This window comes from Apostichopus japonicus, chromosome 19 (genome assembly GCF_037975245.1).
Source record: "Apostichopus japonicus isolate 1M-3 chromosome 19, ASM3797524v1, whole genome shotgun sequence".
NCBI classification, from domain to species: domain Eukaryota; kingdom Metazoa; phylum Echinodermata; class Holothuroidea; order Aspidochirotida; family Stichopodidae; genus Apostichopus; species Apostichopus japonicus.
Genome location: NC_092579.1, coordinates 15,972,354 through 15,997,908, shown reverse-complemented (window position 1 = coordinate 15,997,908; position 25,555 = coordinate 15,972,354). Strand labels below are relative to the sequence as shown.

The following is a 25,555-nucleotide window of genomic DNA, read 5'->3' as shown; positions in this document are numbered from 1 at the left end:
AAAATTGATTTAATACTTTAATAGCGGAAATACTCCAATCGCGGACTAACGACACCTCAAGTTACATTTTAGTAACATACACCACATTGTAGCTCAAGAAGTTCACTGGGGTGACAGGTCTACCTGTAAGTTTGTGCTTGTAAATAGCTAGGACTTTCGTGTGAGGTTGACATAGGGGGGGGGGGGTGTAAATCTTCCCGGGCACATGACACCATTCCATACTAGTTTATGAGGGTGTTACATAGATGAGTCGGGTAGCTGCGGGTAGTTTACACCCCCCCCCCCTCCGCTCACACATACACACCTTTGAAATACTGTGATGTTACTTTTTCTCCTTACTGTTTCTACAACCACGGATCGTAGTTTAAGCAGAGGCCATGACATGTGTCTGTTGGACAAATGACTCACGTTGCTGTAAGGTTAGCGTAGAGACATCTAAAAAGTAATATTGCTTCCCGCCCACCCCTCTCCCCCCCCCCTCCCCCTTCTCAGCATCCATGTAAGGGATTCCGGGGAAACTTTCAGTGCTGCTAACATGTATAGATTCTGTAGGAGTGGACTCCCTTTCCTCATGACATCTTCATGAAATTAGGCTCTTAGTCAGATTTCCTTTTTTTCGCGGGAGGGGGTGGGGGGTGGGCATAAACGGTTTCTGATGCCGAACTGTGGATGGGTGTAAGGAGAGGGTACTATCATTCCCATCATTGTTACTATACAACTGTAAATGTTTAGTTACAAGTTTAAATGTTGCCATTGATTACAACTTTACGTGCATGTGCTATGTAAGCCAACAAAGACGAGGGGTTGGGGTGGGATGGGGTGAGGGTAAGATGGTGGTTAGAAATAAAGGCTACAGGTCCTCATTAATACCTCTAATGTAGAGATTGACTGATCTTTTGTGTTTATTTCACTTGCTTGTAGAATTCCTAACTGCATTTTAAAGAGAATCAACAATGCATTGACATAAAGAACACTAAGGTAGGACGATTTTTAATAGCAGGGGCTGGAGGGGGAAGATGCTGGCAGGGAGGAGGGATGATGCTGGCCGGGAGGAGGAATGATGCTGGAAGGGTTTGGAGCACTTAATCAGACGAATCTTCTTTTTGTAGTCTTACAATGGGAAATTCAAGCAGGTAAATTTAGCAGTCTTGTAACAGCTTTTATTAAGGCTATTACATGTGTAATATGCAATAGTTTATTCCAATTTGGATATTCTTCATGATACCTGAAGGTTCATGAGAAATGTGCAAGTAAGTCAAAAAAGGATCATTGATTGAACTTTTTTGAACAAATTTAAAGGATCGAGCAGAATGACCATGCATGCAATGCCATGAAATGTAAAATAGAAAATCACCTTTTCCCGTATCTCCCCTCCTATGCCCCCCCCCCCCTCTTCTTTCTACATCAGGGTTTTTTCTTCATTAATTTGGCTACACACACACAAAAACACTTAAAGTTATGTCAAAATGACTTTTTTCATTTACTATTTAATTTCACATCTGTACATGTAATAACTGATGAAAAAGATTTTAAAATTTTTACTAACTTGAATATTTTAAGTCACTACTTTACTTTCGGAAGACTTGAGCTTCAACTTCAACTCCTTTTCATTAATAATAATTATAATGAAAAAGAACATAAACAACATCTTTCACAAATAAAATATTACTTACTTTACCGAAGTTCTATTACATTCAGAAACCATGCTGTTATAATATAAATTGCACAACATTATCACATTCTTTTATCAAATAGTTTATCCATCCAAATCCAAACCCTTATACACCTCCCCTGACCCCCCCCATACAACTTTATGTCTATACCTCTATATATATATAGCTATATATATCATGCAAAAATGTTCCATTTGGCTCCCTTAAATAATAAAACAAAGACAAATGCATGTACCACACGGATGACGAGAACAGAGTACAAAAAAATATCTTTCATATTTCAAAAAGCATATGTTTCAGACATGCCTCTGTCCATCTTCAGAGCAAGTGATATATATGTATATATATATAATTGAAATCGTAATGAGTTGGAAATCAAGAACAGTGATATATTTTGCCTTACTCTAGAGATCAAACATGAAGCTAACCAACTCGAAATCATTTGTGATTCCTAAAGCCGGATCTCGAAAGAGATACTTGGAAAAGACTTTATGTTTATGAAATGGAGGTAAATGTTTATGTATATACATATATATACACATTTATTTATATATATATTTTTTTTAACTTCATTAACTGCTGATTACTTGGAATTCAAGAGAGATATTCTGTACTAAGTACGCCCCTAATGACTCAAAGTGTAAATCTGACTTGTAGGGTCCAGCGTGTTCCCACGACTGGTTTATCTTGTACATCTCGACCGTAGCTTTATGCCAGGTACCTGTAGGAAAGAAAAAAAGATTAAATTAATACCTGCAGTGTTTTTGACAGACCTGAGTAGCTTGATCAAACTGAGATGATTACAACTGTTCATAGAATGGACACACACCTACCACACGTGAATGCGTGTTATTTTATGTGAGTCATTAAGCGTCTCCTTAGTCCACCATTTTGATGCTCCCTTGCATTTTCATTGCTAATCACACATAGCTATTGCTAAAGGAGATATTCCAGTGGCTGTAAAATTTCACTGATTAACAAAATGGCTGGAAAATTTTCTGCATCTTCAGGTCAAATTTTACATCCTGATAGCATTTTGTATCGAGGGTTGCAAAATTGTTTTCAGATATAGTGAAAATTTTATGAATGCATCTAGTAGCAGCAGGGTTTGGTGATGTTATAATCAGTTTTATAAAAATTAAGTAGTAAATAAGTAATGTTGGTTTTTCTTGATAGATGTAGAAAATCAATTATCCACTATAAAGGAATATCATGTTCTTTTCGCACACATTCGCCCCACACTGATCAAATTTTAATTAAACAGAACCATGATAAAGTAAGCAAACATTTGAAAATGTATCATAGTTCAAGCAAAGAGTCAATAATATGATAATAATATGAAAGACAAAGCTTTTGAAGAACATCACCCTTAATGACATCAAGCACCACCCACTAAGATCCACTATCTGGGGGAATGGCGGACTTTAACCAGAAAATATAGGTTGCTTTCAATCAATCAATCAATCAATCATATTTCAAGTTAGGGACAAGATATGGAGGGATGGGCTTTTACAGACTAAAAAATTGAGGAATATAATATCTCATTAAGATATAAATTGTTACTTGGCTGACACCGGTTTATCCCTTGAAAATACATCATAATATATTGCCTTGGCCTCGTAAACAGACCCTTTCATACTATTCGAGACTAAACAACGACACCCTCACACAGAACTTTCAAGTTTCGTAACAGTGTCTTGAATTGATTACCAATAACCAAAATTACATATCACAGACTCGATCACAGTGGTGAGGTATGGAATAATTCGAGCATTTTCAAAGCCATATGCCTTACATTTATAATATCAAAATAGTTCAAGGATAGCTCAAAATTTACTGGTCGGACATTTTCACTGTCTAATAAGTTTTAACCCACTTTTATTTATTACGACTTTTGTTTTTAAAGCTAAAAAGTAAAAGTCCAGACATTTTCTTTTTTCTTTGTTTCGTAAACCACTTAGATGTGTGACATCAAGTAAAATGTTAAAATAAAAGGGGACATGCCTGGAGAAATCTGGGCTAATGGTAAATCTAGTTCGGTTTGAATTACAAGCAACTTCAAAAACCCATCAGGTTTGCCAAAAACTATGGTACAGCTAAAGTATCAGTGACTGGTCGCTCTTATGCAGAGGGCGCTATTCCATCAGCCCTAAAGTGCGTAACCTATACTGTCTACCGATATCTGAATGATAGTTCAGACTTTGTATAGTGCCTTATGCGCTGTAACATATTTCTCAATGTAAGTAACACCATTGCATAAGCCTGGCGCTAGCAAGCATGCGAACATGCCAGACAAACTTGCCTACGAATGCACTGGGGTGACTGACTAGTTCAAGGCTGTACGTTTGCAGTTTGGCTAAACAAAAACAGTGCTTAAGAAAGATAAGTTGAGGTGCTTAAAAAACAATTTGTTTGAATTTGAACTTTATTAAACGTTTCAAATGATCTCTCCTGCAATAATGGCCAATGAAATAGTGTACACTAAACTACGGTGACAGTAGTGTGACAGTAGTGTGACAGTAGCAGTCAAATACTGTGGCATGTCACATTTGGCAAAACTGCATATTCATGAGCCTTATCACATAGCCCTCTGTCGATTTTGGGGCATGACTTGAGATCTGCATCTGTTTAACATATTTTTAAAGCACATCATGGAACATCTACTCGACTGGATCTGCTTCAAGCCCATGCAATCTCATGCGAATATATAGTTCTGATATTTGCAGGTATGGAAGTACCCTGGTCTTATCGCAAGAGCAGTGACCTGTCACCGTACTTTCAAAAGAAGCGATATCGGTCATGATCACTTTTACTGGTTGAGTAAATAGAGTGTCACACCATCTCAACAGAACATAAGAGCAAGAGAAAAAATTGAATATCTCGAGCGTCTAGCAATCATTTGAGCTATTCTGACTTTATCAGTCTCTTCATTTTTGGTCACAAAGAGACTGTGAGACTAAAAGTTTAACACTGAATTTTTGGCAGTGGTTATTGCTGTGTACCACGTCATAAATTGCTCTGGTGGGTTTAGCCAAAGTGAACTCCAATGTTAACAACTTCAAAATGATTCCCTTTAATTCTTGTAATTCATGTTACACTGCTCCATATAAAGTAGTACATGAATCGCCTAAATCAGGGATATGTGCTCACACTGGGCGGCACCGAGCGTCTGCGCCTGGCAGTTCTGGATGCCGCCCAGTACAATCAGTATTTTAAACATTTCCGCCCGGCACTTTTTTGATGATAATTTAACAAATTTTACCAAAACCAAAATCTGGGAGAATACATGGCACAGAATAGGAAAAATAGCACCACCTAAGCATACTTCATGTGCAAAATTTGTCCAGTGGGGAGGGGGTACCCCAACAATGAGATCCCTCTCCCAGGGTTTGGATCACACTACTGCACAATCTGCCCGGCACTCAAATATTCCTGAGCACATCCCTGCTGAATACTTGTCTGACCACGAGGTTGGATTTTAAATTGCATACCCTTTCATTTGGTCGTAATTTTATAAACACATGCTCTGAGTGAACCCACATCATAAACTAGAAAGAAATAAAAAATATCCCACCTAACAAGAAATGACCTTGCCATTAGATAACGTGAGAACAAGTCACACGAGTGCATCCACGTGTATCAAAGTGTCGTGAGAACGGCTGATAAAGTGCATGCAACAAAAGCTACTGATATTACAGAATACTATTGTATACATGGCAACCTTTAAACAGGTTTTGGTAAAAACAAACTAAAATATCGAAAACAGACTTTACACTCACCAGAGGAAGAATTGGTCACCAAGCTACAGACTTCTGCAAAATCGCCAACGATTGTCAACAAGTTAGTGACGGTTTGGTTCGGTACATTCGGAAGGTGAGTATTTCTTCTTGATAAAAAGATTTTATCCTCTTTGAAAGCAGCATCCTTCCTCTTAGTCGGTGAAAATACTTTCAGGTAGTTCAATGATGAGTTGAGAGGAAGATACCAAAAGTGCAAAAGACCCTGATTAAGGAGGAAACGAGAAACAGACAGACTGATATTAACATTATTGTAATGTTATATAGGATGGGATTCCAAGTACCATCAGCAGGGATGTGCCCAGGATTTCCTGAGTGCAGGGTATACTGACTTTTGAAGGTGCTCAGATGCCAATGCTGGCACTTGTCTAGCTTTCTAAGCACATACACATGTACTAGTTTTGCTAACAATTTCCTTTTTAAATTTTTTTTTAGTGAATTATATTACCTGGTAAAAGTTATTAGTTTGTTTCAAAGAGATTTTACAAGGGACCGATTGAGAGCCGTAAGTAATGTTTCTCGCATGTGTAACTGATGCATTATTAGTCTGTATGCTGGGCGGGATTCACGATTTTTAAGACAGTGCTGGGCGGTAATTTTTAGTGCTGGGCGGGGCCGCCCAGTGCAGCCCAGCGTGGGCACATCCCTGCATATCAAGATTAAACACCTTTATGGAAGTTGGGGGAGGGGGAGTGTTGTAAGTTTAGATCATGTTAACAACAAATACTTCATAATGGAGTATATGAGGAACTTGAGTAATCATGTACCCAGGGTACGCCTTAAAAAATCTTGACTTGGATCAACTTTCTTATTTTTTTGCATTTCTCTGCTCATATGTAAAAAAATATATCTCTTTCTGTATTGATTTTCGTTACATAAATTATCAAGAGCATTAAAGAGCACTGACAAATACATAAGAAAGAACAAATAAAGTTCAGCAGCTCTTACCTTATAGTTACTGTTGACAAGTATCTTAGAAGTGTCGCTGTCTAAAGTCAGGTACAGTCCAGCTGTGCCATTTATGACATAAGAACCATTCATCATCATAGGTGGAATACTAGGTGACATTGATGGACTAGGAACATGGATGGTCATGTTGTTGCTATGGAGATGGCTAATCAAAGACTCCAGCTGTGATCTGAACAAAGAAAGAAACTTTTTGAACATTGACAGACTGTAAGGACACTAAAATACTATGATATATATGTTGATAGGCTAGGAACATGTACCATAACATTATTACTAGGGAGAGAGCGATAATAATTTAATATTCCACCTGAGAACTGAGCAAGACTAAGGCACATTCAACTTAATATAGTATGAATATACATGGATAGGCAAAGAATACAAAAAGTCATCCTGTTGCTATGGAGATGGCTTAGCAATTTAAGGTTCCAACTGTCGTCCGATTACACATAGGATAAAGAAATGAATGATGATCATGAGACTCATTTTGACATTAAACTAATAACTGTAAGTATAGTAGGATACATGTGTAGGTCAGTAGAAGGAACATGCAGCATTATCATGTTGCCTTGGAGATAGCTGATCAAATGTTCCATAAAGAAAAAGCGATGTTATTGGTGAAAACAATATATGCCTAGAAATATTGCTATTGATGCACAGACTGAAAACACAATTTATTGTTGTTGTTGCAATAATCACTGTTGGAAGGGCATTATATATCATCCATCCTTCAACATAAAAATATTAACCATCATATTTCACAATATGGCAGGTGGTGGAAACTTGAAGATTTACAATTGGCATGAAAACATTTCACACATCATCACCACCCAAATTTTGTTGTTTAGTTACAGGTATTTCATATGTCCTAAAGTACCTCATTGAATTGGATAACCTTACAGGTTTGCATCTGGCAATAAACAAGTCAGATGGTAGGCAGAACATCATGAATTATGGGATCATCTTGTTTATCCTGCGCATATAAATATTTTTATGAATTTTTTTTATGATCTCCTTTGTTGTGGCAGATAACTTCAAGGGTTATTGTATGCAAATTGTTACATCCTGTTTAATTAGTTTATTATAATTTCAACTCTACTAGTTACCTGCAAGTCTGTAATTCATCACTGGCTGTTGTATAATCTTGATTATCTATAGCCTGGCCAGCAGTATTAAGATATGCAAACAAGCTGGACACTAGGAAAATAAGAGCAAAAAGATAAAAAATATATATATATATAAATGCATGAAAAGTTGCATTCATGGACATGAGTTGCCATAAAATCATCTGTTTACATTAACAACATGTTTGGTCATATGATATAAAGTCAAACAATAAATTAAATCAAAAAAAGTTCATTACTTGAAAGAGCTAGCAAGATCTATGTTTCATGCAAGATATTAACATTTCCTTTGTTTAACATGTTTATTAAAAGGGTGCTTAGTTGCAAAAATTATGTTTAATTTTACAGTTTTGGAAGAAAGTTACTGTATGTCCAAGATTATTCTGCCTTTTCCTTCCAAACGTTTTTGGCGACCCTCCAAACATTTTTCATGACCTGAAGATGGCTTGCAGCCCCCCACTTTGCATATTAACAGGGTTATGAAAAATAGGAAATTTAAATCTAAACAAACCGCTATGATGTGTAAAGAATCATTTCTCAAACTTAAGACTGGTTTGGAAATAGGAGTGTTTCTTAACATTCTACACTAACATTCTGTATCTACATTAATGTTTTGCCCATAGAGCCATCATAATAACTTTCTCAGAAAAGTAAGCAGGCAATATTACACCAACTTAAACAAGGCTAATTGGAACATTTCTAAACTAAACACATAAAGACATACCATTCACTCCTGGGGTCAATCCATAGTACTGAATAGCTTTTTGTAGCCTGTACCATTCCTGTGGTAGGTAAATCCCCTTGTCATCTGCCTTCAGATTTTTCCATGCCTTGATGTGCAGGGACGTGCTCTTAAGGCTAAAGTTACTATCATTCAAGGCCACAATAGGCGTTGATTCTACAACGGCCAAAAAAATTAACAAATTCCTCTGAATCACATAACATTGTATTTATCTGTTGACTTCTGACATTGGTGGATGATTTTTCATTATAAAAACATAAAATGAAGAGAAGGGAGAAAAAATATGTCGCAAGGAAAATCATACATTGCACACATGCTTTGAACACATTTTTAGTCTCGGCTATGAGCTTCATGAAAAAAAAGAGGAGCAAACGTTTTGCGTTCATTTAGTTAAATTTATGACAAATTTATCAGTACTTGGTTAGGGATTTGGAAGGCTGTTTTAGTAGTAGCAAAAGCACAGATTTTTTTGTTTAATCAAACTTTATGGAGATATCCAGGTTTATTTTGCATTCTGTTGAGTGGTTAGGTTGTAGCTTTACTATCACTGTGAGGAGTGCCAGTCTCTAGTCATCATGACCCATTCATGTGGCTGATTTAATCACTTTCCGTCTGAACTCCAGTAAAGTGCTGTCAAGATTAGATGCCAACGGGCCCTTTGTGTGCACTGTGAAAACTTCACTAAATGAGGGCTCATCATTGAGGCAGCAAGGGCCTGTGTTCACTCGACTGCTGTGTGTTCACTGGAACAATGGGCATGTGTGTTCACTGGATCATGGGCCTATGTGTTCACTGGAACAATGGGCCTGTGTGTTCACTGAAACAATTGGCCTGTGCATTCACTGCACTGGATCAATGGGCCTGTGCATTCACTGCACTGGATCATGGGCCTGTATGTTCACTGGAACAATCGGCCTGTGTGTTCACTGGATCATGGGCCTATGTGTTCACTGGAACAATGGGCCTGTGTGTTCACTGGAACAATGGGCCTGTGCATTCGCTGCACTGGTTCAATGGGCCTGTGCATTCACTGCACTGGATCAATGGGCCTGTGTGTTCACTGGAACAAAGCGCCTGTGTGTTCACTGAAACAATGGGCCTGTGTGTTCACTGGAACAATGGGCCTGTGCAGTCAGTTTAACAATCGGAAATCTTTACCTTGCGTAACCAGGTGGAGTGAATTTTGTGACAGACCCAAAGCATGAAATTTCTCCAAACAGAGTTTAATCCTTGTTGATAATTACTTTGGAAGCTAAATAAATTTGAGACCATGATACATTTCCTTGATATATGTCGAGAAATAACAAGACATGAATCAACACTGACCTGGAAAATCATTCATTGTCGGTATGATTATGGTATTTGTGGAGATGTTACCCTGGATGTAATAATCCCACTGTGCATCATAGGTAGACCTGCCCGAGAGAAAAAACAGCGATACACAATTTAACATCACAAATAGCATCCTTTCTAAACAAAATGCCTGTTTAATTGTGTAGGGTGTTAATGATGCAGGGGTTCAGTATGGTCGTCACAGCATGTATGGTAAAAACAGCTAGGGGTCATTCTAGAATCACTAGCTGTCACACTAGTGGTCTAAAACCATTATTGTCATTTCTCCCAAAAAGAGAGGCTGTGCTTGAATAAGAGTGTGACATGGTGATATCAAATGGATAAATTGGGCAAATATTGTTTAAGAAGAGATGGCAATATAGTCTAACAACTCAGAATACAGACTGGAGTGAAGCTAGGTCTTCATTCTACGATCAAATGACACGATACTTAAAATTCCAAATTTCATAAAATAAAAAACATGCTTTTAGTATGTCCCTTACCTACTTTACCTCCCATTCCAACCACTGTGATAAATACAAATTTAGAAAGAATTTCAGTCCAAATTTGTCATAGTTCAAGAGCAACATTAATGTTGAGTGCTATTAGTGTTTCTACATTCAGCTCTACTAAATGTTAAATATATGGAATACTTTTACTTCAAGCTAAACTGATGATTACAGTATGTCAACTTTTCAGTGCAGGCCTTAAATAAGGGGTTAATCAACGGTCTAGTGTGCGTTACTCACAGGATTAATGCACGATCGGGGGATAATGCAAGCGATGCACGAGGGCAGAGCGTAGCGGAGCCCGAGTGCATCCAGCGATAGCATTAACACCCGGAGTGCATTAATCATGTGAGTAACGCATGCTAGACCGTTGATTAACCCCGTTCATTCATACACAACCATTTGTGTGGGGGAAAAATCATAAAACAAAACAATTTTTGGTTACATATAACCAAAGATTTATTAAAGTGATGCCCCGTAATTTTAACGTGCGTTACTCACAGGATTAACCACAGTCAGCTGACCTGAATGGACCAATAGGATTTAGGAATCTTTACTAAGTATGAATGAACAAACATTTAACGTAGATAGGAAATAAAACTTGATACAATGTCTGAAATCTAAAGCAACGCTTGATCCAATGTCTGAAATCTAAAGCAATGCCTTGTTCTTATCTCTAGTGCACATGCGATCAATGACACAATACATGGAACTACAACTTTTGTACAGTTATCTTTCTTCTCATTTATGAAGCCCCTACTTTGTATACCTCTTGTGTGTCTCCAGATCTTGCCTTGGTATTAGTCTTAGCTCTCTCCCCCATCCTGCGCAACCTCTGTTGTCAAATCCGGGAGAAACAGAGCCACACCAGATGAGGCAGTCCCCATCAGACAAACACTGATTACCAAAAGAAGTCACATTTTTCTAAGAATACAACAACAAAAAGGAAAAAAAACAATCCAGGTTTAATGACAACATAGGTATTGCTTAAAGAAAAAGTAAATTTCTTTATTTAAGTAGGTGACAACAACAACAAAAAGGAGTTTACCCCTGTTCGACCTCGCAAGAGATCCTACGGGGGATAATGGATGGTTTGTTAGAATAGACACTTTTTTTTTTTTTTCTAGGGAAAGTTGTCTATTATTAAGTCAGGGTGATGCTGAGAAGTGAAGTATTGTGCAATAACAATGTGTAGAAGCCATAAAAAAACAAGAGGTCGGAACTGAAGCAACCCCTCAATTTAATCACAAAAATCGACAAATTCCAACTCACCTGATATGCTAATACGTCACTTAAATCTCCATAGAAATCCCACGATTGAAGCGAGGGAGGGGTCGGCTTCAGAACATACGGAGACCAACCGAATGTCCCGTTGATCAGACCCTTCCATTCCTCGCGTAGAGACTCCGATGAAGCAAAATTCAGATAGCTTCCGATCCAAACTGGTAATCCTGACAATGACTTAGGCAAGTCTAACGGTAAACTGATAATTTCTGTTTAAAGATAGAATTTGACTTAAGGCTTAAGAAGACACACAGTGTTCGTCTCAATCTCGCATGACACTGCAAATTTTATCAGGTTGCTTTATTGACCGCTTTCATTGATCAAAACTAAATTTACAAAATGAAACAATCTTTCAAATGACCAAGAGACATTCATTTATTTTTAGAACGTGAAACCTTAGGTAAACTTTTGTTGTTGATAACCACTACATAATAAGTCTAATCATAAGTAAAGATATCTTGCCGCAACAACGAAAATTGTCTTTCTCAACTTCACAGAGCCTCAGTCTATCTCTCCCAATTCCCCCTCCCCCAACCCCGGGCCCTGCACAAGGTTACCCTATATTCATTCAATCAACATCTGCATTACTTATGTAACAAAAAATATTATCTTTCTCAACTTCACATAGGTCTATCTTTCCCAATCCCACCCACTTCCAAGTTCCCCTCTGTTAGTTTTTCATTCAATACACATCTGCATTCTTCACTAAAATTGTACGAAACTTAAAATCTATCAGACAAACCTTTAAACAGTTTAGGAGTGAGTCCACCTCCAAAAAGAAATATGACTGGATGGTTGTCAAAGAAAGGCGTCAAAGAGGGACCCTGCACAAAGGCAGTGCTTATCAAGTACTGCAGGTTTTCATGGAATGTTTTCACTATCTGTATGAAAAGTGGAAGGAACAACCCTTGATCATAGAGATGAAACTCGGTAAAGCCATTTCATGAATATACATGCTGTCATGACTATGTACTCTATCCATGCCGTGTTCAATTCAGAGCCGTTTAGAAAAGTGTTGGCTAAAAAATATGCTAGACCTTGAACATGTCACTACCAATACCTTCTGCATGTAATGATGTCACAAGTTCACAAAAGACAGAAACTTGAGATAATGTACTCTTCGTTGCAATTGCATTCTCATTGCTTGTACCGAGATGAACATTTTGAAATTTGTTCATTTGTATTGATAGGTAGAGAGAATGAGATAAGCAAGGGTATAGGATATCAAGAAGATACTGTGATCATGCAATGAAGCATGGCACCTCTAGTGCCCACAGTATGTTACCACGGATATGCCACAATTGCCATACAAGTTAAAGACCTGATGCAACTGTACACCTATATGAGAGACCTGTGCATAGTATGGTGTCTTACTAGTGCATTCTTTACATCATAATCTTCATGATTCAAGTGGCCTCTTTTTATTACTTTTACAAGTCTAATGGTAAACTGACAACAATGGCTCTTACAAGTTTTGAATGAGAAAAGTGACTACAGAGGAACCCTGAGGAATCTGCACGGTTATATAAGGACCTGTGCATAGAACAAGGTTTTTGAAAGTAACATTTTAGATATCATATAACTTCAGGACCCAAACTGATTCTTCAATGACTTTACCGAGTCAATAATGAGAAATTGATATCAGAGTAATCCTGAGGAATCTGTACAACTATGTAAGACATGTGCATAGTACAGAGCTTCTCCAAGTGTCATTATACACATTATAAAGTTCAATCAATGACTATAATGACAAAAGTGACCAGACGTGTAGCCAAGGGGGGGGGGCGAAGGGGGCAGCCGCCCCCCCACTTGAGCATATTTTTGTTGTATGTTTTTATGATATCGCTAGTAATTTCAAAAGAGAAAATGCTAAGATGAAACTTACAAGGCCTGGAAAGTGCAATTTCCATCGATCTGGGAGGCATTTTCAGCCAAAATTTTCTTGTATGCTTCGCGCCAACCATGGTGGCGCTACGCTTAGATAGTTTGCAATGCTGTATCTACGGCTCTGATAGTTTGCCTACAGTTTCGCCCCCCCCTCCCCCTCCCTTGGCAAATTCCTCCCTATGCGCCTGAAAGTGACTACAGAGGGAGCACTGAGGAATCTGCACAGCTATACAGGGACCTGTGCATAGTACAGAGTTTCTCAAAGTTACATTTTACACATCATAAACTTCATGAACCAAATTAAATGACTAAATGACTTTAGCAAGTCAATAATGAGAAATTGATTTGAGAGGAATCGTGAGAAAACTGCACAGATATGTAAGACATGTGCATAGTACATGAGGCTCTTCTGGTTGGATTCCATACACTATAAACTCAGTGAATGAAAGTGAAAATGATATTTACCTCACATTAAAGAACTGGTGAAGATTACAGCACTAAGAAATCAACCGAAATTTTATTTTAATTTTAAATTACCTCTGTTTCTGTCTTGTTTGTCATCGTAGACATGAGCCAATGGTCGCACCTGCAAAACAGAAAAGTAATTAAGTGCATGTCATGTCAAGCCATACAGAGGGATTAATCTTTAATATTTCATAGGTGAAAGTAATTTATATATATATATATATATATATAGATGAATACAAGTTGCACCAATCAGGGATAAAGTTTCATATTTCATACATGAGGGGAGAAGCACTTCTTATATGTATTCATGGTTCTGTCATTGCTATACTTTAAGTCATTTGAAATCCTACCCAAATATTACACACACATTTCCCTGTTACCCATCAAAAAATTCTGCCAAATTATATCCAACTTATTGTCTACCAACACCTACACCCCTTTTACAAATTGTTGTAATGCAATGCAACACATTTAAACCAGAAAAAAAAGTTATGTGTGAGGTAGGTACATGTAACAACTCTTTCAGAATAAGAGCTGTGACAGCTCTATGTTGCTTTTCCAGAATAGCATTAACGTGTCTGAACACTGTCTTACTGACCTACATGGGAATCATCAAGAGTCCCCCCTTCCCCCAACCCCTTTGCCCGCCCCCCCCACATAAATAGAACATGTCTAACATCACTTTACTTTTATTGCTCACTTGTTTATAAGCTACATGTGTCCAGAAATACTCCTACTGATATACACACATACATGCAAGCACTTTATCCTATTAGAACAGTATAGACCTTTCCAAGGTATTGTTTGTAATAGAAAAACAAAGAAATGGTTGTAAATTATACCAATTCACTCCTATCTTCATATTGGAATGCTTTTTGGCGAGTTGGAGATACGATTGTAACGCATTATCACTGCTGTGACCTCTGTACCCCTGATAAAAGAGCAAACAAAATCAAAACAACAATTTAAAGCAACAGCTTGTGTTTCATAATATTATTCTCATTCTAATCAAATTCACTTACATTACTATTGTCAACACAAGTAAGCATTTCTTCTTGACCTAATTGGTCAACAAGCTTGTTAGGTTCCATAAATTTTCATAATTCATTGTTCCTTTGTTATTTGTCTATTATGTCATTATCCTTTGCCTTTTTTGTAAAGAGGGACAGCTCGTTAAAGCTCTGTTTCTTCAGTCCTCCTCACCAACTTGTAAAACATGTTATACTTTTGCATATCTTTGTGGAAATAAACTCAAACAACAACAACAAAAAAACTCAATAAAGAGCAGCCTCATCTCCAATTCTTATATGCAAGTAAGACTAGGCTAGCATGACCCTTATCAAAGTGTGGTAGGTCTGGGAATAGTTATTTCTTTCCCTTCCTTTTGATCGGTCTCAATATATAGTTCCTTTATACCAAGACATTTAAGGAGTTGTTGTGATATTGTTTCAACTAACTAACAACGGCCCAGTGCATTCAAACATATATGATGAAAAATTCTTGCTTGATAATTGACATAAAATGCTGACTTTCTTTCAAACTTCCTTCCCTGTCACTGTCTGTGTTGTATCAAATGAAATTAATGTATGATCCATCATTACATGGCAACTAAGTATAGTAGCAATGCACGGTATGTTTAGGACGTAAAACTGATGGCAAGAGTAATTATGCCACAAATCCAACTGGCTGCTTTAAAGAAAACAGAAGAAGAGGTCAACTTTACGTATTATGTAAATAACCAGAAAAACAAAAGACCAAATACTGTTTCGTTTACAAATTACAAGTCAACAAGGTTAATATATTAACAAAGTAAACAGAGTTCTTTCACTGGCACTAAAAATTGCTAGTGAAGAGTTTTATGCCAACTTCATGAACAAGGTGTCCCCAAACCAGCTGGAGCATAGATATCAAAGACAGCTCTCAAAGTGAGTTGTACATTCTTGATATATGAAGCAGTGGACAAAAAGTTGGAATTTTATTTTATCTTGATGAAGGAATGAACTTCTTGCTATGCCCCTCCCCCCCCCCCCCCCGCCCACCTTCACATGCCCCTTCAGCAAAAGAGGATCAAGAAACTAATGTGGATGGCTATATTTGATTCAGTGGAGATGTAACTTACAAAATGATGCATGGTTTTTGCTTTTTGCATAGTGATGGATCTAGTTACCGTTGAAGAAGACTGTTTGAGCTTGTACAAGATCCAGAAGAGGACAAATGTGAGCATGAATCTGGATTGAGCACTCTCAAGTTACCACTTTGCATTTGTCCTTGTCTTTCCCCTCCCCAAACCCAATACTAAGTCAACCCCCCCCCCCAAAAAAAAAAAAAAAACTACTGATGATTTCTCATTAAGAAAAAAAAGACCATCATACCCATTCAATAAGCAGGCCATCAATACCGAGAACTTTTGCTTGGAGTAAAAGGTATTCCTGAGGATATAAAACAGAAAGGCAAGAGCCATTAATGAAAACAGATTACTCGTTTGCAATGGAATACACAAATAAAACCCTACTGCTTGACTTCCAAGAACTACCCTTCTAAGGGATTTCTTTTGTTCTCAGTCACTGGAAGGATAGGAAAACAAGTACATGCCCACACCTAGATACACAATTACACAGTGCAATCACCATTGCATAGTAAATCTTGTTACACTAATACTACAAACAGTAGCAAAAGGTATTCACTATTTTACTGTACCGGACAAGAGTACATAAAGGAAGAGACTTATATCTTCTCACTTTTGTAGCAATTTTCATAACTGTAACATATTGTACTCATTCTACAGTATTTTATTTTACACCACCCTTTAGCAACCACAATATGTCCTGTTATTGTAACCACTCACCTACCCTAATTGTTTCTCATCCAAGGTCCTTAAATTTATTTTAACTGAAAAAAAGTGGCTTTTAACATATTGTACTCATTCTGCAGTATTGTCTTTACACCACCCTTTAGCAACCACAATATGTCCTGTTATTGTAACCACTCACCTACCCTAAGAAGCATGGGGCTGTGGTCACTCTTAGGAATGTTTGTAAATGACATATGAGGCATGTTAGTAGAAATAGTTAAGAACAATGAGTGTGTATAATGATACACTCTGAATACAGAAGTCAAAGCTATAACAACTCCTCTTTGAATCATCTCTTGTATAATTATCATCAAGAATATTACAATAACAACAAGGTAAAGAAAACCAATGGTGTTTCCTTTCTTATATCAAGGCTTGGTTTACTAGCTTTTGCATACAGCATTACTTCAAACTGATCATTAAAAGCCATTACTTGGTTTTGTCTTGTTTTGGAAATGAAATTCAGAAGGAAATTTGTTACCTTATGATATAAGACAAGCTATAAACTGTCAATCCAGCATTTTAAATTTTTAATCATGTGTGAAACCGCTTCGCTGAGAGTTTGGTAGATTCTAAAAGGATGACCTAAAGGCAAATTTTCTACATCAGTTTTGATGTTTGGGAAATGACACTTTAAACAGTGGAGATTCATCAATTAAAGTGACTGGACAATATCAGGGATGAGACTGAGCCGGGGAAAAAAAATCTGAAATTTATTGATCGCCGTCCTGGGGGAGGGGTTTAAGGGGAGGGGGTGTCCCCCTCCCCCTTTAGAATTTTTTTGTCAGGTAAGGAGGGCTTAAATACAAAATGGTGGACTCTAGATGGAATCTATCACATCACGTAACTCGCCAAAAAATTGTGGAATTTCTACTTGTATAATTTATCCATTAGCTTTTTTGAACCAAAAAAAGGCTTTTTTGCTTGCTTTGTGCTACTTGATTCCACCACTGGTCAAATTCGGTGTTCCTTCCATTCACAGTCCAGCATGTTCGGCAAAAAAAAAAAAAAAAAAAAAAAAAAAAAAAAAAAAAAAAAAAATTAAATTAAAAAAAATAATAAAAAATAATAAAAAACGCGAATTATGAGAAAAAACGCGAAAATGAAAAAAAAAATAATCTGAAATCTGGAAACGCGGAAGAGTCTCATGCCTGCAATATAGTCTAAGTAAACATTAAGTCAAATCCTCCAATGTTACACATGATTCATTAGGAAAACATAAGACTATGTAACAGTATTACCAATGTGGTAAGGACAAATGTTGTGGAATGTCATCAAAGGGTGCTAATGTGTTTATAAGGAGTCAACAGAACATCGTTTAGTTGCCTTATTACATTGTTAAAAATCGATGGATTAACATTAACATTTAGACCTACATAGAGGAGTCAAAGTCATAAACAAGTCAGCCTTAGAAAAGAGCTTTCCAGACACTGAGCCTCATTTTGAATGCGGACTACTTTCAAACCCAGAATAGCTACACATTGCATTTCTAGCATTCAAAATGTTTTATGATATACCAAGACTAACATTCATCCGTTATTGTTTCTTTGGTCCAGTGAATGGTAAATGTGAATAAATTCCTTACTACAGCATCCACAAACGTATAGCTATATAGTGTATTTCGGATGAGATAGGAATAATATTTTGGATTTAATATCTGAGGTAAAATAATACTTTTGAAATTTGAATCAAGTTTGAAAGAAATATGTACTGTATGCTATTACTGACTTAAATGTTAGTCATTTAGTGAAGCGTGTAATTAATTAGACATGTGTCTAATTAATTAGACATGTGTCTAATTAATTAGACATGTGTCTAATGAATATGCGATTTGATTATCACACCGACTCACCTGATAGGCTGGATCCTGATCTGATGCTAATCCCAAGGCAGGATAGACCATAGAGGCGATATCCTGGTGGTGTCCGTCTGTTTCAGATACAAGGTCAGCATTGAATACAAACTGTGTCTTTGTTGCGTGGCTTTCTTCAGCAACACTGAAACGAGAGAGAATATGGCGATACAGATAAACTTTTATTACATTCATCAGTCATCAAATTTGTACTAAAATTGAACCAGTAACAATTTTTTTTGTCAGTTGGAGCCTCTTACAAAGGCTAGGTACCATCAAAATGCAAACAACCCACATTTTTGCATTATAAACTTCTTGATGTCAAAAGCTGAAAGAAATATTTCTACATGTCTAAGTTATGTCCCATTTTACGTAAGTGACCTTAACTGACCCTGGGTTCTTGAGCCGTAGCCCCCTGACCCCCTATCGTAAGGCTTGAATGTATACAAAAGGCTTACCCATGGTAAGACCAAAGCCCCCACGTTCCATCATATTCTCTGCTCAATTTATTTGAAGTCACATCTGCAAAGACCTTGAAGAATATGAAAACAGAAATGGAAAAAAAATGAAGGTTGTAAAACAATCTGAGTTAATAACAGGGCTCATCTTCATTAACTATATTTGTCTTGATAAAAGTTACGTAAAGTAATTCTCTCCCATCATAGATTGTTATAAAAAGTGTCCAAACATCAAAACTGTTGAATAAAAGTACTTCATTTTGCATATCAATAATATGTCACTCAATTTTTAATTGGATTCATGGGATCATTTCCACCTCCCAATTACATGACACCTTTCCTCCTACTGTACATCTGTAGAATTCAAAATTCAGACAACAGCACTTATCTCATATTTTAGCTCACATACTTTTCATGTAGGAAAAAGATCAAATGAACACAATTTTATTTCTTTTAGAGATGAAAATACCAGTACAGCAATTGTCTAAGAAGAGAATTTTCTTATGTATTATGCAAAATTTATGCCTTTGGAATACAGGATCCATTTTTAGTCTAATACCATATTTGTAGTTGTATATATGCATCTCATGGCAAAGCCGACAGCTATGATTTTTGTTTATAGGTGAGGATTGAGCATTTTGCAGGAATTTGCAGGAATTTGATTGAGTTTTGTTCATATTTATAATTGTATCTGTTCATTTCCACCTAAGACTCCACCTGTTTGTTTTTTCTTCTCTCCTTGCCCATTTAATCATTAATAACCCAGTAATTCAGTGGTTTCTTTAATGCCTTAGCGATTATGTCAGCCAGAGACTTTTGTCACTATATAGCATATATATCTGAAACACAAGCTCAACCAGACTTAAAAAAGTTGATTTTAAAAAGATATTTTAAGTAGGTTGAAGTTGATTACTTAACAAGAATGCTGGAAAATGTCTGCAGCCTGCGTGTTGGCCTTTTGTATGGCGAAGATGTGAACTTTTAAAAGTTGGTGGTATTTTGTCAATGCGAGAGGCATTTATTTTATAAATAATATTTAACTAGGGAACATAATGCGTTTACAAGCAAACGAAAATTGCATGATGATGAAGTTCTAAATACAGAGAACCCTGACAGCTAAACAAACATTCTAAATGTTTAAATTTTAGGATATAAACACGAAGATTATTCTTAGAAAGTAAGCTTTTGAAGAAATATTAACACTTGAATGCAACATTGTTTTAAAAAGATGTAATCGCTTTAAGAATAGGAAAAATGAACTTTCTGAATTCAGAAATAAAACAAACTACTGAGCTGCTTTTAATCACCTGTCTTGAAAGACCAAGAGAAGACTCAACAGTGCTTCCATCAACAACCAGAATGAGGATGATGACAAAATGGAATATCACCTGAGAAATAATACTGCCCATTGACTTGACAAGAGTCTTCCTTCATTTAGACTCAGAGAGAGCTCTGTGAAATAGTTGATTAAATATCATGATAAAGATGAACATCAATGTTAATCTTCCGATATGAAGTGAGATGGGAAGTGATTATACAGAGCACTGTTGGAACCGAGGGATGGGGGGGGGGGAGCATTTACTTCCACTCTTCTAACAATTTTGCAAATATAAGGAAGGTAGGAGAAGATTTGAAACTTTGCAGCATGTAAGCTCCAAATACCACAAAAGCGATATATACGTGATCTAACTGTCCGACTGGAATTAAAATGTGGGTATACATCGGTTGGAACTTCCAGGCCAACCTTTTACTAGTTGCAATGAGACCCGTTCCGCGACATTTACTACAAGAGGTTATATCAGATTAAGGCAATATGTATAGGCCATACAGTGCGCATACTGGTCATTTCTTAGTAACAGATTATTTTGCTTTAAGTTTGAATGGCTGAATTAGCTTAAGTTCACACTTACTGAGCGAAGATGTCTAAGTTAACCACAGTATTATTTTCCAATCGTACACACGGTACCGAGTTTAAACCCGAGTCGTAGCCTGTTCACATATTAGTTATTTGTGTACATATACTTAATATAGTCATGTACTAACTGAAAGTACATTTCTGACGGTTGTGGCTAGTTGTCCGATCGTCGGTTGAATAAATGTTAGGCCTACGCAGTTCTGAGAGAAACATCAAGCAAATAGGCTAGGTCTAGAAGAAGATATTTACGTCCATGAGTAGTATTGTGCAAGACCGTGGGTATCTGTTTTCAGCCAAAGAACTATAAAGGGCCCCTCTTTATTTCTATGGTTTTCAGCATATATACTCACGATCTCGAAATCTATCAGCCCGCCCTCTATGCACACTCGTTTGATTGTCCAACTAAGTCTTGTCCATCGAACTTGTCAATTGTATAACCCAGTTGGGATTTTTTTTTTTCGTTACAATACTTTCATGTCCGCTTCAAATCACATGTATTGTCAGTATGAGCAGTGTGAACATCATGTCAAAAATGTCCCAACTGGCTGATTGAATACACATTGAACAAGCAACTGACTCTACTGTGTACATCAGTCACACGCTCAGGACTGGATACAGCGACTGATAATATTTAAAACTATCCTAAACGATGTGAAAATCCGATGTGTGTGTATAGCCTTAGAGCTATCATATAGTCCTATTATGCTTAGCTACGAATTGTAGTTAGAAAATAAATATCTGCATCGCCTTGCTAACCAAAAAATCAGTTCAGACTAGCGTTATTTCGTTTACAGTTTCAACTTCAGCTGTTTCTCGTTTGACACAGTGATACTCAACGTGATATCACTTAGTGATCAAATTGCGAAACAAAATCTGTAATGAACTTTTTTTTGAGATCGTATCATAGTGAAATGGATATGCAATGTGGCATAGATAAATCGGAGTATCTAGATGGAATGTCCTAAGCTGTTTAGATTTCCGATAGTGAGCCAATGTCGAACGTGTAGAAAGACAGACAACCCTGACGAGGCTCACAGTAGGGACGGTTTTACAGTCTAATTTCACCATTGCGGTTCATATGGTATTCCTATGTATTCTGAGCCTTGTCACTTTGTGACAAAATTGTCAATAACAGAGGCCACAGTTCACTAGTAGTTGTGTTGTATGTGTCCAGGGAGTTGTTAGGAATCTGATGTGTCTGAATGACAATAAAAATATATGTCGGTGCCAAAACCTGTCCATAAGTACCATCTTTCAGTGAGTTAACCATAGAAAGAAACAGTTATTAATATCGTCACTCATCTTGCGTTGTCACTCGACTATGACCATGCATTATTATATTAAACAAAAAACACGCAAACAATAAGTTATAGTCAAATCAGACTTCTTGTCATCAAAATGTCCGTATACACGGAAATATCCTACCATGCATGGTTGCCTGTCAGTTCGCACTCAAAGTTGTTATATTCTCTATACCTGCACTGTTTATTTCCAAGAAATCACCCTGCTGAGCTTCCGACGCTCATGAAATAAGAGCTGAGAGATGTCTAAAATCACATTGATGTCTAAAGTAACGTTGATATGTCTAAAATCACGTTAATGTCTCAAGTTACGTTGATGTCTAAAATCACATTGATGTCTAAAGTAACGTTGATATGTCTAAAATCACGTTAATGTCTCAAGTTACGTTGATGTCTAAAATCACATTGATGTCTAAAGTAACGTTGATATGTCTAAAATCACGTTAATGTCTCAAGTTACGTTGATATGTCTAAAATCACGTTGATGTATAAAGTTACGTTGATGCCTAAAATCACGTTGATGTCTTAAGTTTTACGTTGATATGTCTAAAATCACGTTGTTGTCTAAAGTTACGTTGATGTCTAAAGCTACGTTGATGTCTAAACTTTCGTTGTTATATAAAGTTCCGTTGTTGACCTCATGAAATTCAACAAACATCACTGCGCACGAGAATGCGTTATACCTACTACTAATATAGGCTAGTGCCATATTAGTATTAGTAGATATTTCTCAGTACATCAGCTAAAGCTACCGTTTTATTTACTACTGTAGTAATACAGTAATAACAAGGATACGTATTGGCATAAAGTCCAGGCGCGTAGCCAGGAATTTGCCAAGGGAGGGGCGAAACTGTAGATTCGGCATTGAAAACTATCTAAGCGTAGCGCCACCATGATTGGCGCGAAGCGTACAAGAAAATTTTGGCTTAGAATGCCTCCCAGATCGCTGGAAAAGGCACTTCCCAGGCCTTGTAAGTTGCATCTTAGCATTTTCTCTTTTGAAAATACTAGCGATATCATAAAAACATTAAAAAAAAAAAAAAATATGCTCAAGGGGGGGGGGGCGGCTGCCCCCTTCGCTCCCCCCCCCTTGGCTACGCGCCTGGGCCATAAACTAAAAATATGTTGTATTGTGTAGTACTGTTCTAAGAATAATAAATATCAAAATGTTGTTACTAAATATACCATTTCAGTATTGTGTTTTGTTGGGGTTTTAAAATTTGCGTCCACTGGCTAAGTAACTTAAAAAATGTATGCCTGCGCTGAGTAGAACTTGCGTCTAGCCTGCTGTCCTCCATGAAAACATGCACTTTAAAATATACTAATCTACTGAAACACGCAATACTTGAGTTGTATATCCTGGCGTGTTCGTAATGGAAGCGTGTAGCGGTTGGCCTATAATGTGTACAAACAATATCAAATGATGAAACCTTTGATTAATATACAATAACAAAATGACTGTCAAATTGTTAACCTGGAAATTTAGCTGTAGAATAGTTACAAAATATGCAGGCCTGGTCGGCATGCAATGCAACACTGCTGTACTGTAAACTTCGAAAGCGTTATATGTGCTATGCATACGCTGTAAATGTCGGAAATCAAGTGAAACGAGTGTCTAGACAAAATACCAGCATAAAAATACTGCATTTTTAAAGTGATTTTAATGAGCTTATTCAATAATGTGTATATGCCTTGAATGTCGGAATTCAAGTAAAACGAGTGTCGTGACAAAATTCCAGCACCAACATACTTCACTATTAAACTAATTTAATAAAATGCTGTGTGCATATGCTGTAAAGTAAAACGAGTCATATTTGCAGTTTCTTTGAATATTTTCTGGTTTTCTGAAGAATGGTTTTAAAACACCTGTAATACATGTGTGTAAAATGTTATATTAGAAACATTATTGAAATGTAAGTAAAATATTATAATGTTATCATATGATATTTGTAAAACGTTATACACATTTTTTTATGACATTTCTACGATCTTTTCAAAATGTTATAAAAACGTTATGTGTTTGCTTTGACTAATGGTTATAATGTATATTATATGTGACGTGTTAGTCTATTCGATGATTAACAAGAAATCGTCATCACGGAGAGAACTTAATTAAAGGGTGTGAAGACTCACGCAAAAAGAAACGTCTAATGCCGGTAATCTGACCTAGTTTCGAAAGGTGTAACAGAAGTGTTAGACACCACCATCGATCCCAGAAAATACACACACACCGCTTGCTACCGTCGGTAATTAGACAATAGTGTACAGTCAGTACCAAGGGCGGCGGAAGCACTTTTAATCGGGGGGGGGGGGGCACCGACATCAAAGGGCACTTTGCAGAAATTCGATTGGACTGATGCAGCCTTATATTTAGTACCCTTTATAACTCTTAGTGTATTATCTTATTTGCGTATACACACCACTCCATCAACGCCCCCCCCCCCTTCAAGGAAAATATGCATACTAGCACTGCAATGTCCAATGTGCAAATTGGGAAACAAGGAACAAGGTTTCTTTTGAGACAAAATGAGGTGAAATCAAGCTAGTTGCTAATGTAGGAATCTTCCGAATTAGAGTTTATTTCTTGTTAATATCTTATCAATTTTTTTTCCAGTCGAAAATGCTTTGAGTTTGACCCACAGAAATTCATTAAAAGTCAGGGGCGTAGCCAGGATTTGCAAAGTTGTATGCACGACTATCTGAGCGGAGCGCCACCATCAGTTGGCGCGGAGCGTACAAGAAAATTTTTGGTTTTACAAACCCCTCAGATGGCCGGAAATTCCCTTCCCGAGTGTTCATTCTGGTTCCCTGGCCTCTTGCTAGCGACACGAACAAAACGTCACTTGCAAGCAACAGAAAGTTAACTTTTCCAAATGGCCGCACGCGGTTTGGGGCGAGACTTCAATGCCTTTAAAAGATTTTGAATTGTTCGATATTAAAATTGATTTTGAAATACATCATGGGTAAGATTTTCATTTAGGCTACCTAAATTTACCCAAGTTGGATATTTGTCCTCTTTTGATCACGTTATCTTTGAAGTTTTACATTAATTAGTTATACACTGAAAACTTTCATAAGACTGCCACCGCACATCAGATACATCACAAGTGGACAAAGTTATACGTGGCGGACCTAACCAAGGAACACCCTTCACATATATCAGCACGATATTATGGACATCTTAGTACCCGTCAATTTTCCACAAAATGCATTTCCATGCCAACCGCATAATGTTAACTGATAAAGCACTAGCTATCAAACTAAACAGATGTTACAATATCTCATCCCCATGTACATGTCACATCTATGGACTAGATAAGAAGACATATCTGTGTGCTGCGATCTTTAAAGTACCCTCATGCCTTCAAATACGCACCTGATATGCAAAGTTTGGTT

At 37.0% G+C, this 25,555-nt stretch overlaps 1 protein-coding gene across 7 annotated transcripts; it reads right to left on the bottom strand.

Moving 5' to 3' along the window:
* Nucleotides 1–1,467: 1,467 nt before the first annotated feature.
* Nucleotides 1,468–21,656, bottom strand: LOC139959746 (uncharacterized). 7 transcript variants are annotated; one of them, XM_071957574.1, is made up of 16 exons: nucleotides 21,209–21,656; nucleotides 20,251–20,395; nucleotides 18,944–19,017; nucleotides 18,486–18,630; nucleotides 16,155–16,211; nucleotides 14,625–14,713; nucleotides 13,852–13,900; nucleotides 12,170–12,308; nucleotides 11,416–11,636; nucleotides 10,913–11,067; nucleotides 9,629–9,717; nucleotides 8,285–8,458; nucleotides 7,543–7,633; nucleotides 6,419–6,608; nucleotides 5,453–5,675; nucleotides 1,468–2,394 (listed from the first exon to the last, which is right to left on the bottom strand). In XM_071957574.1, exons 2-16 carry the CDS (start codon nucleotides 20,350–20,352, stop codon nucleotides 2,246–2,248), a joined length of 1,947 nt encoding a protein of 648 aa, XP_071813675.1. In that variant the 5' UTR covers nucleotides 20,353–20,395; nucleotides 21,209–21,656; the 3' UTR covers nucleotides 1,468–2,245. The 7 variants fall into 7 exon arrangements, with proteins under 7 accessions (XP_071813675.1, XP_071813678.1, XP_071813676.1 ...); XM_071957577.1 differs by lacking the exon at nucleotides 21,209–21,656 and adding an exon at nucleotides 21,108–21,204; XM_071957575.1 differs by lacking the exon at nucleotides 21,209–21,656 and adding an exon at nucleotides 20,987–21,191.
* Between the last annotated feature and the right edge of the window lie 3,899 nt (nucleotides 21,657–25,555).

Bases quoted from the DNA above. Each gene is read 5' to 3' on its own strand.
- LOC139959746 (XM_071957574.1), bottom strand. From the start codon at position 20,352: ATGGGCAGTATTATTTCTCAGGTGATATTCCATTTTGTCATCATCCTC. The intron at 11,637-12,169 runs GTTTGTCTGATA...ATCTTTAAACAG, and splicing joins CACTCCTAAACTGTTTAAAG to AAATTATCAGTTTACCGTTA. The intron at 9,718-10,912 runs GTATACAAAGTA...TCTCTCGGGCAG, and splicing joins GATCTGGAGACACACAAGAG to GTCTACCTATGATGCACAGT.